At 35.4% G+C, this 14,582-nt stretch overlaps 1 protein-coding gene across 1 annotated transcript; it reads right to left on the reverse strand.

The window, feature by feature from the left end:
* On the reverse strand, positions 6,893–9,690 carry LOC107623198 (uncharacterized protein C6C3.02c). Its single transcript, XM_016325370.2, has 5 exons — positions 9,522–9,690; positions 8,043–8,090; positions 7,773–7,853; positions 7,508–7,671; positions 6,893–7,274 (listed from the first exon to the last, which is right to left on the reverse strand). Exons 1-5 carry the CDS (start codon positions 9,541–9,543, stop codon positions 7,176–7,178), a joined length of 414 nt encoding a protein of 137 aa, XP_016180856.1. The 5' UTR covers positions 9,544–9,690; the 3' UTR covers positions 6,893–7,175.

The following is a 14,582-nucleotide window of genomic DNA, read 5'->3' on the forward strand; positions in this document are numbered from 1 at the left end:
CTTGATTCCTCCTCTATTCTTCCTTCCGTCAACATATTTGTTTAAGAGTCCTTTCCTTGCCAACCATTCTAGTAGGTCTTTTGCCGTTATACATTCATCTGTTGTGTGTCCAAATTTCTGATGGAAGGCGCAATACTTTGTTCTGTCAACGAACCTCTGATCCTGATAATTACCGGCCCTGTTTGGAGGTTTGACTATCTTAGCATGAAGGATTTCTTTTATAATGTCTTCTCTCTTTGTGTTGAATCGGGTATAGTTATCGAACTTGGGGTTAAGTTTGAAAGGTTTCTTTAGCTCTTTGTTACTTGGTGACCTAAAGGACTTTTCTCCCTCCCTTCTAGGTTGTTGTTTGTCTGTCTTCCGAGCTTCCCAAAGCTCTTTGATTTCCATTTGGCCAGCATCTTTTTCTCGGAATTTGTCTAACATTTTCAGTTTTGATATTGCGATCGTCTCTTAGAATTTGCCAGGTCTGAGGCCGCTTTTGAGGGCGTGTAGGTGGACCTCTGGGCTTAGATCTGGAATCTCCATGGTTGCCTCAGCAAACCGCATCATGTAGTCCTTTAAGCTCTCGTGTTGCCCTTGCTTGATGGTGCTTAGGTAGTCTGTCCCATGCACGTATATTCTTGATGCAGCGAAATAATCGATGAAAAATCTCGCCAGTTCTTCAAAAGAAGAGATTGAACCTGCAGACAACTTAGAGAACCAGAGTAATGCAGAATCATCTAAATAAGTAGGAAAGGCTCGGCAAAGTATGGGCTCAGAGGCACGATTGAGGCACCATTAAAGAACATCATAGATTGAAATTTCCTAATATGGACGCGAGGATTACCGAACCCCTTGTATGGTTCAAGGGCAGTAGGCAGCACAATTTTTTAGCATTTGAAATTTCATGATGTCTTCCGAGAAGGGGTTGTCTATAGTCAGTTTCTCTTTTGGCAGGGTGAGCTTTTGGGATTCCCTGTCATTCTGGTTTGAGCTTTTAGGGTCTCTCTCGCCGTATTTCCCAGCTCGGTTGTTGGATGATAATTCGGCTATCCTTCGAACTTCCACCTGAAGCTCGGCAATCTGAGCTAAGAGCTCTGCTTGCGTAGGTTGATGGGTTTCGTTATCAACCATCCTTCAAGATTTGAGAAATCCTAAAAAAAGAGAGCACAAAGCTAAAAAAGAGGGTTAAACTTAGTGGGGTTTTTATTTTCAGGCCCACGTGGGCGCCAACTATTCCATCCGGGTTACGCAGGCCGATCTATGAGCGATCCGAGCTTTGAACAACTTCATATATGTGGTGCTGCTATTCGTCGGGGCGAGGTATAGGTCGGCTGGCCTCCAAACATCACGGGTGGAACACTTACAAAAGAATCTCCGACGCTCAAGTCAGAAGAAGTGTTTCAAATGAATTGCAGATAAAGTAAAAGAAAGAAAAGAAGTGATAGTGTATCGTGCTTGTTCCCCTTCTGTCAATCCGAGGTTGTTTAAATAGATAGGGAAGCCGTTGTGCCAAGTACCCAATATTTCGAATTTTCCTGTAGCTCTCGTCGTGGTTGGTGTCTAGAATCTTTCTTCCGTTGTTGAGTGATTTGTTACCTGATTCCTAGCTCTCCTAGTAGCTGTTGTGTTTTGTTTAATTTGGGCCGAGCTTTATGGTCCACATCACATGTGATCAAAAATCTAATTATATTCTTAATTATAGATATCTTCAATTTACGAAAAAATATTCAGTTAATTCTAATATTTTTTATACTAGAAAGGATCTAATTACAAAATTAAAAATAGTATAGGGAATATAAATATTAATTTTGAATAGTGTAATTCAACAAACTCGCACGTTTGTAAAAACGTAAGAAATCAAAGTATCTTGGTCCCCTCTCCTCTTATGAATTGATCCAGAAGTCGGTTTTGAGTATCAAAATTCTGGTAAATCGTTGATTCATCTAGTGTCTAAATATATGATTTATTTACGAGTTTACTAGATCAAAAATTTTCCATTTTTGGTGTTAAAAAAAATTATAGATCCAAATCCAATGTCACATTCAGTAAAGATTTATGATACATGTATAGGATGTACTCAATATGTCCGAGCCTGCCCCACCGATGTATTAGAAATGATACCTTGGAATGGGTGTAAAGCTAAGCAAATAGCTTCTGCCCCAAGAACGGAGGACTGTGTCGGTTGTAAGAGGTGTACATCCGCCTATCCTACAGATTTCTTAAGTGTTCGAGTTTATTTGTGGCATGAAACAACTCAAAGCATGGGTCTAGCTTATTGAGACCGCCCCTTTCTTTTTTTCAAAAAACAAACACCACGAGAATACGTTTTTTATTGCCAAAAATCTGCGCTCAAAATAGAAAGATATTTCTATTATCTTTCTATTTTGAGCGCGGGTTTTTCTAGCCCTAAGTGTATGTTATTTTTATCACGAATTATTTTTCTTGGTTAACAATAGTTGTACTTTTACCAATAGCCATAAGGTAATTAAGTGGTATACAATTTGCATATGTTTAATCGATCTGCTGATAACAGCCTATGCATTTTGTTATCATTTCCAATTGGATGATCCATTAATCCAACTGACAGAAAATTATAAATGGATTAATTTTTTTTTATTTTTACTGGAGATTCGGAATAGACGGACTCTCTATAGGACCCATTTTATTGACGGGGTTTATTACCACTATAGCTACTTTAGCGGCTCAACCGGTTACTCGAGAATTCCGATTATTCCATTTCCTGATGCTATCAATGTACAACGGTCAAATAGGACCTTTTTCTTGTCAAGATATTTTACTTTTTTTCATCATGTGGGAATTGAAATTAATTCCAATTTATATACTTTTATCCATAGGGGGAAAAGAAACGTTTGTATTCAGCTACAAAGTTTATTTTATACACTGCGAAAGCTCTATTTTTTATTAATGGTAATTCTAGGTATCGATTTATATAGTTCTAATGAACCGACATTAAATTTTGAAACATTAACTAATCAATCGTATCCTGGGGTGCTCGAAATAATATTTTATATGGGATTTCTTTTTACTTTTGCTGTAAAATTGCCAATTATACCTTTACATACATGGTTACCGGACACCCACGGAGAGGCACATTACAGCACTTGTATGCTTTTAGCCGGAATCTTATTAAAAATGGGCGCATATGGATTGGTTCGAATTAATATAGAATTATTACCTCACGCTCATTCCATATTTTCCCCCTGGTTAATGTTATTAGGTTCAATTCAAATAATATATGCAGCTTCAACATCTCTTGGTCAACGTAATTTAAAGAAAAGAATAGCTTATTCCTCAGTATCTCATATGAGTTTCATAATTATTGGAATTGGTTCTATAAGTGATACGGGGCTCAACGGAGCCATTTTACAAATTATCTCTCATGGATTTATTAGTGCTGCGCTTTTTTTCTTGGCGAAAACAGGTTATGATAGACTACATCTTCTTTATCTTGACCAAATGGGTGGAATGGCTATCCCAATGCCCAAAATATTCACAGTTTTCAGTATCTTATCAATGGCTTCTCTTGCATTGCCAGGCATGAGCGGTTTTGTTGCAGAATTGATGATCTTTTTTGGAATACTAACCAATCAAAAATATCTTTTAATGACAAAAATACTAATAATTTTTTTAAACACAGTTGGAATTATATTAACTCCTATTTATTCATTATCCATGTTACGGCAGATGTTCTATGGATACAAGCTTTTTAATACACCAAACTCGTATTTTTTTTATTCTGGTCCACGAGAATTATTTATTTCGATTTCTATCCTTATACCCGTAATAGGTATTGGTATTTATCCAGATTTTATTTTCTCATTCTCGGTTGACAAGGTTGAAGCCATTCTATCAATTTTTTTCTAAATTTTTTTAATGAAAATTAATACAACCCCCAAAAAAAGAGAAATAAACCACGTAACAAAATTTGAATTAATTATATGTAAATATGTTTGTTGTTTGTGAGAACCCCTTGAATCATTACATTACTACTTGATTTAAAGGGTTCTCGACAATTCCATTTTTTCTTTATTCTTTCTATATTCATATCAAATATATTATATATAAATAGAATATCGAATATATACTAAAATTTCTTATATATTTTATATATTAGTATATTAGATATGTATATATACTTATCTCTTAGGATGTATATATACTTATGCTTTCTTTATTTGTATTTGCCAGAGGTTTTTTCCTTAATTAAATTCAATTCAATTAGATGTAAATGAACCATGTCTTTATTTGTATTTGTCGGAGGTTTTTTCTTTAATTAAATTCAATTCAATTAGATGTAAATGAACCATAACTGTGTAATCCTATACCTAATAGATTGATTCCTAAATAACATATCCAAATTATAAGAAAGCCCAGAGAGGCCGCTATTGAAGAATTTACACTTTCTAATTTCGTATTTTTTCGTGTATGTAAATAAATCGCAAATATGGTCCAAGTAATAAAGGCCCAAGTTTTCTTGGGATCCCAATTCTAATATGATCCCCATGCCTCATTAGCTCATACTGCTCCTGGCAGAATACCTATTGTTAAAAAGAGAAAACCCAGACTAATAATACGATAACTCCAACGATCGAGTTGTTGAATAAACTGAGACCTGTAATAATTTCTAGAAGAAGAAAAAATTTTTTTTTGTAAAATATTGTTCCTTTCATTCCTATTCATGTATTGGATCTCAACAAAAGAAAAGGATTCATTTAAAAAATACAAATTATTGCTTTTACCCAAAATTTGTATGACTTCTCCAAATGTAATAACTAAATCCACATAAAAGAGCTGCTTAGCCAAATATCATCATACTTACGTGCATCATTCTATAAAGTATACTTTCATAGACGTTATTCTCTGAAAGGAAATAAAACTAATAATTAAAGAGGAAAATCATCTTTAGAGCTAGTTTCCAAAATAGCCAAAAGTGTAGTAGAGTCTTATATTGCAACTTATTACACCGAATAATGAACGAACAAGTATTGGAAGACCATATAAAAACGAAAGCAGAAAACCAGAAAAGCAAAGTCATGAAAAAAGAAAAACGTCGACTCGTCAAGCTATTTCATTGAATATGGAAACATATTATGCCAATGGAATTACAAAATCTTGGGACACATATTCAAACTTTTGAGCCTTTACTTATATTCCCTTAGGGGAAAAAGGAAAGCTGCAAGAAGCACCAATACGAAACTGTAGAAAATTCTAAGCAGTAGTATAATGTGGCTGGAGTCTTGGATTAACAAAACCAAGGCAAATAAAACATGTATTTCCACATCACTGAGCATTATTGATCATAGATGATACTAATTAAAGAATACTGATCATAGATCATTTTGTGTGATTGAGTGCTTTCCACTAAACTAGCACCGAGTAAAATGCACGTACATTGTGAAGCATTGACATTTCATTTCATAACGAAAAGTTGGTGGGAAAATGAAGCGAAATTATTAAAAAAAGATAAGAGAAAGTCGAAGTGAATAAATCTTATCCTTGTTGGGAAAAAGAAAAATAAAGTTCTATTATTATTGCACTTACTTTGGCGCTCACATAGTACATATGTAAAGAATTCCAATCAATTATCAATGATCAATAATTTAGAGAAAAAGGAGTTATAATTCCACAAGGAAATTATACAATAATGCAAACAATAGTGTTGCTGCTCAAAGGGCTCGAGTGGAAACTTTGACGGCACCAATAATTTTGGCTACAAGGGAAGATTGCTGTTGTCATTTCTTTATGAAAATGAATTTTTTATCAAGTAATATTAATATATTATCCACTTTTTTTCTTTGTTTATTCCTTTCTTGGCATGGTCCTATAAAAATATAGGATCAATAATAGCAAACCAATTTCCAATTGAAAGTTTCCATTAATTTCCCTTGTCCTCATGCTTGGGAAGGTTAAGCTCTTAGCAAACCAATTGGATATTCTTGGTTGCTTATTTGAGGCTGGAAATGTCAATAACCTGGTCTCACCATTGGCCAGTTCCCTCATCAAATTCAAATGTAGCTTAATTTGTATTTAGCTTCTACTGTAATCGATTCGTGGTGAGTTTGGTGGATTAGTTCGAAGTTGGAAACCACGGTAGCTTGATATGTAAGATATGCAGGCTAAAATCAGATAACAGATTTATTTTTTTGGAACATATCACACACACCACACCACAATCACACGATACACTCGACTACTCAAGGGTTCTCTGAGGTTTTGATATTTTTTATTAACGAGATAAATCCTCTTAATTTTTTCTTTAAATTATTATAAAACATAATCTCTCACCATACAATATTTAAATAGAATTGAATAATATAGAATCAAATTTCATTTGAGAGAGAAAATGGTAAAAATCTATTTTCGAAATACCAGAACATGTTGTTTTCACGCCCTTGCTTAAGGCAAAACAGGATACTATCAGCCTTGCTTACATATACCAAAAAAGTAAAAAAGGGGCACAAAGCCAGTAGTTACGAAAATTACAAGCGGCACAAAGCAATGTTGTGAGAGCTTATATATGCACCAGTTTGTTATGTGAAAAAGGAGTTAAGTCAAGTCTATGAAAACACTGAACCATGAACACCCATACTCGTATATCCCAGAAGAAAAATAAAAAAATAAAAGACAGCATTGCTTATATTTATATTTTATAATCTATGATTTTCTAGGAGTTAAAACTTTTATCCCTAATTCATATAATATCCCCCCACAACACCCTTGAACAGAGAAGATTGCTTATGAATTATTAGCTAAGAAAATCGTTAAGTGGATCAACTCCTCGGAAGAGGTTTTAATTCAAAAACAAACCTTGCTGAAAGAAAGCCCTATGTTTTAGTACCATCACTAAGAATTTCAAATTATGGCAGCACCATAACAAGGATCCGTCTCTCAAGAAACATGGGCAGCATGAACCAATCATCAATGAAACCATAAAAATTGTAGTCCAGGTAAAATTTCCGACCAAGTCACCAAGATGTAGCTATATGAAATCAAGTAGAAATAAATACTGGTTTCATACCAGTTTGGGAAGGTCTAAGTTTCAACTAGGATTATTCGATGACGAATATACTTAATAAACCACATGCAGTTTGAAAAACGACACATATTAGAGCACATATGCAAACTCAAAGCTATTCTCCATTGCAGGGAAAAGCATATGAAGAGCACGTTCAAGCACTCATTGGGGCACCAGAGTTCTTTCTGCATTCTGCAAGCATGTCCATGTAAAACTGGCACTTGCTAATATCGCTTCCATAGCTGTTGATGCACTGCAAGGAAATCAATAACATTTAGCCTCAAGTAATATCATCACATTTCACATGACACATCTAAACTTGCAAGTAAAAAACAGCACAAGCAAAAAACAATTTTGCTTTTTAGATCCACTTGGGCCGCATAGTGCTGAAAATTATGTAATTTTTATGACTGGTTTTAGCCTTGAAGAAATATTAATCAATGTTTTCAAACAGAGCAACTAGGTATAAAACAAATGTACACATACATCCTGGAATGCCTTTGAGTGAATGTTGCATGCATCCATACTATTAGCGGTAGGTACAGGGGCAGCAGCAGCAGCATCATTCCCACCGACTTCAAATGTTCGTGGTCCCATGATTGCATCCACAGCCCTATGTGCCACAGCACTTCCAGTGCCCAAAGCCATTCCTACAAAAGACAGTGGAGTGTATCAAATGTAGCAACTATGGAGTATGAAATTTGTTTTGACGGATTAAATATAATAATGGAAGGTGATCTTTGTAGCATACCTTGGGCTATTGTAGATCCAATACCCCCAAGCATAGATCCACCACCGCTCTGAGCAGGAGCAGGAGGAGGAGCTTGGTGAACTGCAAGAGAACAGCAATGGAAGGCAAGTCAGCAGAATAAATTCGATATCAATTTCTTGCAGAAGACATAAATTTCATCAATATTCACTACATGTATTTTCATAAGACTATACTGAACATATCTCATATTTTAAGACTATTGAAACTCGAACTTAGCCTAGCCTATTACTATATCACATTCATCCATACCTGGAGCGGGACGTGGAGCTGCACGTGGAGCTGGGCGTGCAGATCTTCCTGCAGATATAATCAATAACTCAATATCATTGACATAAAAGGTTTATTTATATGTTGTGAGAATATGAATGTTATATAATCAAATTGTCATATTATTGTTAAGCAGTAAGATTTCTTCTGATATATATATATATCGCTTTTCTGTCCTAATGGCACTGGACAACCCCGTGTCCAAAACAAATATGCACCGTGGACCAGCATTCTACAACAAAGGTCATCAAAGTCATGGAAACCAAAGCAGGTAAACCTATGGGCATAATCATAGCTTCGGAAACTCTTAAGTGATAGAACCAAATACTAATAAACACTCATAGTAGGGGTGTACATGGGCCGGGTCACACCGGGCTTGGCTTAACCTAAACCCGACCCGAAATATTGACCGGGCCTAATGTTTAGACCATAACCCGATCCTAGACCCGATGAAACCTACGCACCTTCGAACCGGTTGAAAACCGGGTAAAAACCGAGTCTTTAGCATGTAAAAATCACTTAATCTCCAATTATTATTTCACAATTCACATAAAAAAATTCACTTCAAAAAATATAACAAGAACCAACCCTTCTCTAAAATTAAAGCATAACCATAATCAATACTAATATTGTCTAATAGCACCAAATATTTAAATCAATACAAATAACACAATTTTATGCATTAGTCTAAAGTCTTATGCATTTTAAACATAGAACATTAAATTATAATCTTATAATGACTAATAACTCAAAATATTAAGATTTACAATATTTAAATTCCACATAAGAATAACCATCATCCATCACTAATAACACAAAATATTAATTGTGTATGATGACCGGGCCATCGGGCCGAATTCGGGTGACCCGAACTATGACCCTGACTCAACCCGAAATAATGACCGGGTCTATTTTTAAGATCCTTATCCGACCCTAGACCCAATAAAATCACACTAAATTAGCCTTTAAAGTGTTCGGATCTTCGGGTCGGGCCAAGTCATGTACACCCCTAACTCACAGTATTCTCCGTTCAAAAGCACCATGACAAAATCCCTATAAATTTATTCATGCTTCATACCAAACACAACAATTAATAGAAAAGATAACAACTTCACAAAACAGGTAATTAATTAAGTCATCTTTCCTTTTATTTTTATTTCATTAAAAAAAAAACTAGAAATCCCTAACCAATATTTGCCGGGAAGTGTAAGAGGCGAAACGAAATTCATTGTAAAATCACAAGATAGCTAGGTCAAACAATCTATGCCTAGAGTTTCTAACTTCCGTGAACAATTAAACAAAGGGAGTTAAACAAGAAAATTGCATACTCGAAATAATAACAAAATAAAGAGCATAGAACTGAAAAAAATACAAAAATAAATAAATAAGTAAATAACAGATCTGGGAGCAAGAATGCATAAACAATGTAAACAAAGAGAGATTAGAAATGGAGGAGCTTACCACCGGAGCTGCGGCGAGGCATGATTGGTTGTTAGGGCAAAGACGGTGAAGAAGCGAAAGGGAATATGGAATATGCTGAGGTGAGAGAGGTTGTTGCGAAAATGAAAATCTAAAGAGAAGATTATAAAACCCTTAATAACCCTTCAGCGTTTAATTTATAGCCACATTTGTGGAGGCGGTTGCGGTAAGAGGGATACGTGTCAATTCCGGATTCGTGGGTTTCGGAGCTGTTGACGTGTTCTCCAAGTGCTCAGTAGTAGGTTAGTAACGATAGATAAGCTTTTTTTTTTTTTTTTTTTTTTGTACATTGTGCTGACTGTCGTTCTTTAAATGACGCTATACCGAGGAGGAAGAACCAAAATTCGCCCCATGACCCGACCCCTTGCTGCCCGACCCTAATAGTCCCTAAGGTAATCTTCTTCGACTTCAATCTATCAGAGCTTTGCCATTGTCGCCGGAGGCTCCCTCAAAAGGCCGAATACTTGATGCATGGATCTGAAGCCGAGATCTTTCTTCCTCATTGTTGTCCTCAGCCCGCATCCGCACTATATCCCTTTGTGTTCTTCCGTAAACGAACCTCTCCGCGGGCGCCACTCGGTGAAGCTCCTAGTGATGGTTCCGCCGTGAAGCTCCAGCAATTGTGTTCGTGTTCTCCGCTCTGCAGCTCCCTTTTAGCCAAATCTTTGTTTTTTTTTTTTTTTTTTTTGGGTCAAGTGGATTGGACAGCCCCCAATCCTAGACATTACACCCATGTTTCACATACACAACACACTCATACACATTACCATAAATATCATGGGTTCTTAAACCAACAACCAGCCTCAGCTGAGATTTGAACCCGAATGCAGCATTGTATGAGGCGGACAGGTATGCCAACTGTGCTGGGCCTCAGCTGCGCCAAATCTTTGTTCGTGTTTTCCCTCTTCACTGATAGAGAAGCTTTTTTAATTTCTCTTGCTTGGAGAAGAAGCAAGGGGGTTTTTGGATTCATAGAGGGTGAAATGTAGTGGACCTTAGCCCAATCCATAGCTGGAGTCTACAGATGATGCTTTAGTAATCTTGGATTTTATTTTTGGTTTCTGTTGTTGACCCAAAAAAGTATTTATTAATAATTTCTGATTTCTACTGTGTACATTTATTTATATTTATATTAACAAAAGGATAGTCACCAAAAAAATATTAACAAAAGGATGAAACTACAACTACTCTAAAGTAAAAATCTTGACAAATTAACAAAATAATGCTCTAAACTATTTTTTAATTAAAAATTATTATGTATACACAGAAAAAGTAACTACAAATCAATAAATATATATTGTTTAACTCATATTTAATTTATATTTTATATTTAAAAATTTTTTCTTTGGTGTTCAAATATTTTTTTCTTTATTCTTCGAAGATCCTGTTTGCATTGGGGTGTTCTCCCACATAATTTGTGTAGTTTTTTATATTTGGGCACAAAGTCACAAACCTATTTAATAAACCATAGTTATAAGAATCAGACCAAATTAGCCGATTCGATCGAAAAATTGATGAGCTGATTTTTTAACCGATGCGATCTAATTTTCGAATCGTTTAAGGATAAAAATCAATCAAAGTCTGTAAAAATGGTCCAAAATTAATAAAAATTAGTTCAACGAAATCATTCGAAAAAAATTCTAAAATCGATAAAATTGTTATCCGAACTTAGGTCTTTTTTGTGCCTATATGCTCTTCTTGCTCTTAGGTACTCTTCTTACAACTAAATTACGTTGTTCTTCTTTGTTTTAAATAGTAATTATTGATTATATAGTAAAAATGTACGTTCTTTCTGCATCCTGCAAGCATGTCCATGTAAAACTGGCACCTGCTAATATCGCTTCCATAGCTGTTGAGGCACTGCAAGAGAATCAATAACATTTAGCGTCAAGTAATATTATCCATGGTTCTGAAAACCGAACCGGACCGGCCGGTTCAACCGGAAAAATCGGGAACCGGTCACCTAGTCGGTCCGGGTAAGGCCAGAAACCGTCTGGCAAAAAACCGAGAGAAAAACCGGTCGAATCGGCGGTTAACCGGTGAACCGGAAGAACTGTCCGGTTTTTTTGCGGTTTTTGGAAGGGAAGTTAAAAGATTAAACGGCATCGTTTTGGCTCTTTTTTTTTTTAAAAAAAAAAAAAAGAAAAAAAAAGAAAACGCCTAAACGAAAGGAAGCCCTAAATCCCCTAATCAGTTTCCACCTTCCAGAGATCACCCACGGCCCCAAGCTCCAGAAGGCAGAAACCACCCAAGCACAGTTCACCACCCAGTCACACACAGCCATCAGCCTCTTCGCAGTCGCATACCCACCAGCCCACCACCACCAAACGAGCAGCCACAGCAGCATTCAACCACGGTTTAATCACAGTTGAACCATTGAACCAGTCACTTGACCGGTTTGATGACCGGTCCGGTTCTCGCAACCTTGATATTATCACATTTCACATTACACATCTAAACTTGTAAGTAAAAAACAGCACAATCATAAAACGCAATTTTGCTTTTTAGATCCATTTGGGCCCATAGTGCTGAAAATTATGCAACTTTTATGACTGTTTTAGCCTTGAAGAAACATTAATCAATGTTTTCAAACAGAAAACGACGAAACTAGGTATAAAACCAATGTACACATACATCCTGAAATGCCTCTGAATACTATTAATGTAATGTCTAGTATTATGTTTGGATACACATGGACAAGACTAAAATATTATATAAAATGATTAAAATAGTCCTGTGAATACAAATTAATTTAATAAAAAATGAGAGTACGTAGGAGTACTTAAAAAAATATTTGAAAAGAAAAAAAATTTTAATAAAAAAATATATTAGTATTTATATTAAAATAAAATTTATAAATATAATTATTTTATTTTAAAATTTATTATTAATATGTAGAAATACATATGGTTTAGATAAACAAAAAAATAAATTTGAGTTTGATTAATAAAAAATTTTATTTAAATTAATAAACTAAATTAATTTTAAATAAAAAATTAATTTTAAAAAAATCCATTTTTACGTGAAAAACAATTAGTTTTTGTATATAAAGAGATCACAAAACCTTCAATAAACCTTCAGCGTTTAATTTATAGCCACATTTGTGGAGGGGTCGCGGTTCGAGGGATACGTGTCAATTCCGGATTCGTGAGTTTTGGAGCTGTTGATGTGTTCTCCACGTGCTCAGTAGTAGGTTAGTAACGATAGATAAGCTTTTTTAATTTCTCTTGCTTGGAGAAGAAGCAGGGGGTTTTGGTTAACATGTTTTGGGAGTTAAGCCCTAAAATGGTCCCTAAAATTGGCGTCGTGCACTAAAATCGTCCCTGAGATTCCAATTGCACCAATTACGTCTCTGAGATTGAGAAAAGTGCACCATATGACGTGATGACATGGCTGGATGACGTGGATGGTAAGTGACACGTGTCACTCCATGGTTTGACCACGCGTAATGATATGATGATGTGGTGACCAGTGACACGTGGCATGCTGACGTGGATAGTTGTGCCACGTGTCACAATGTTATTTGGCCACGTGTCCGTTTGTGCCACGTGTCGCGACAGTGTTCGTCCACGTGTCATCCATTATGTCATCGTTGTAAATGCACCAAATTAGTCCCTCACTTTGCATTAAGTGACTCATTTTAGTCCCTGAAATTGAATGTCGTGCACCAAACTAGTTCCTTCACCAATATTTTTTTATTTTTTTTCTATAAATTCAAAATTCTTAATATTTTTGAATACATTAATTTCAATTCTATTTTTTCACATGTTATTCAAATAAAAGTGCTTTTATAAAATATTTTTTCTCTTGCGAATATCTTAACCGTCGACTTGGAGTTGACGTGAAGGTATTTCAAGCACCTTCACTACTATCTCCGACCTCTTTCAGTACTTTTATAAAATATTTTTTTCTCTTGCAGATACCTCTAACCGACGTCTTGGAGTTGACGTGAAGGCATTTCAAGTTTCCCTCATTACCATCTCCGACCTCTTTTATTTATACTGCAAAGGTCGGAGATGATAGTGAGAGTGCTTGAAATACCTTTAATCTAGCTTGAGAAAAAATTGGTGAAGGGACTAATTTGGTGCACGACATTCAATTTCAGGGACTAAAATGAGTCACTTAATGCAAAGTGAGGGACTAATTTGGTGCATTTACAACGATGACATAATGGATGACACGTGGACGAATACTGTCGCGACACGTGGCACAAACGGACACGTGGCACAACTATCCACGTAAGCATGCCACGTGTCACTGGTCACCACTTCATCATATCATTACACGTGGCCAAATCATGGAGTGACACGTGTCACTTACCATCCACGTCATCCAGCCATGTCATCACGTCGTTAAGGGAAAATGGGTTAGGGACTAATATGGTGCACTTTTCTCAATCTCAGGGACGTAATTGGTGCAATTGGGATCTCAGGGACGATTTTAGTGCACGACGCCAATCTCAAGGACCATTTTGGGCTTAACTCCATGTTTTGGACTCTTTTGTTTTATACATTTTTTTCCCGACTTGTACTTGTATATCTACATTTTTATTGGGTTTTTGTTGAATTCATAGAGGGTGAAATGTAGTGGGTCTTAGCCCAATCCATAGCTGGACTCTACAGATGATGCTTTAGATATCTTGGATTTTATTTTTGGTTTCTATTGTTAACCCAAAAAAGTATTTATTAATAATTTCTGATTTTTACTGTGTACATTTATTTATATTTATATTAACAAAAGACTTAGAAATGGCGTGCTGATTTTCGATTGATTTTGGGAGATATAAATACAGTAACATTTATCATGACAAATACTGCAATGAGGACTCTTTCTCTTTAAATGGAGTTTTCGTTGCCTTGAAAGGAGTTTGAAAGTAGTATTAAGCAGAACTATCTTTCTTAAGTAGTTCCTTTTTTTTTCTTTTAAGTCACCAAAAAAAAGATAGTCAACAAAAAAATATTAACACAAGGATGAAACTACAACTACTTTAAAATAAAATCTTGACAATAACAAAATAATTCTCTAAACTATTTTTTAATTAGA

Source organism: Arachis ipaensis, chromosome B10 (assembly GCF_000816755.2).
Source record: "Arachis ipaensis cultivar K30076 chromosome B10, Araip1.1, whole genome shotgun sequence".
Taxonomy (NCBI): Eukaryota; Viridiplantae; Streptophyta; class Magnoliopsida; order Fabales; family Fabaceae; genus Arachis; species Arachis ipaensis.

Excerpts from the sequence above, each read along its gene's own strand:
- LOC107623198 (XM_016325370.2), bottom strand. The coding sequence starts at position 9,543 with ATGCCTCGCCGCAGCTCCGGTG. Across the intron at positions 8,091-9,521 it reads GCCTCGCCGCAGCTCCGGTG|GAAGATCTGCACGCCCAGCT; the intron begins GTAAGCTCCTCC and ends TTATATCTGCAG. Across the intron at positions 7,275-7,507 it reads ACTCAAAGGCATTCCAGGAT|TGCATCAACAGCTATGGAAG; the intron begins GTATGTGTACAT and ends ATTTCCTTGCAG.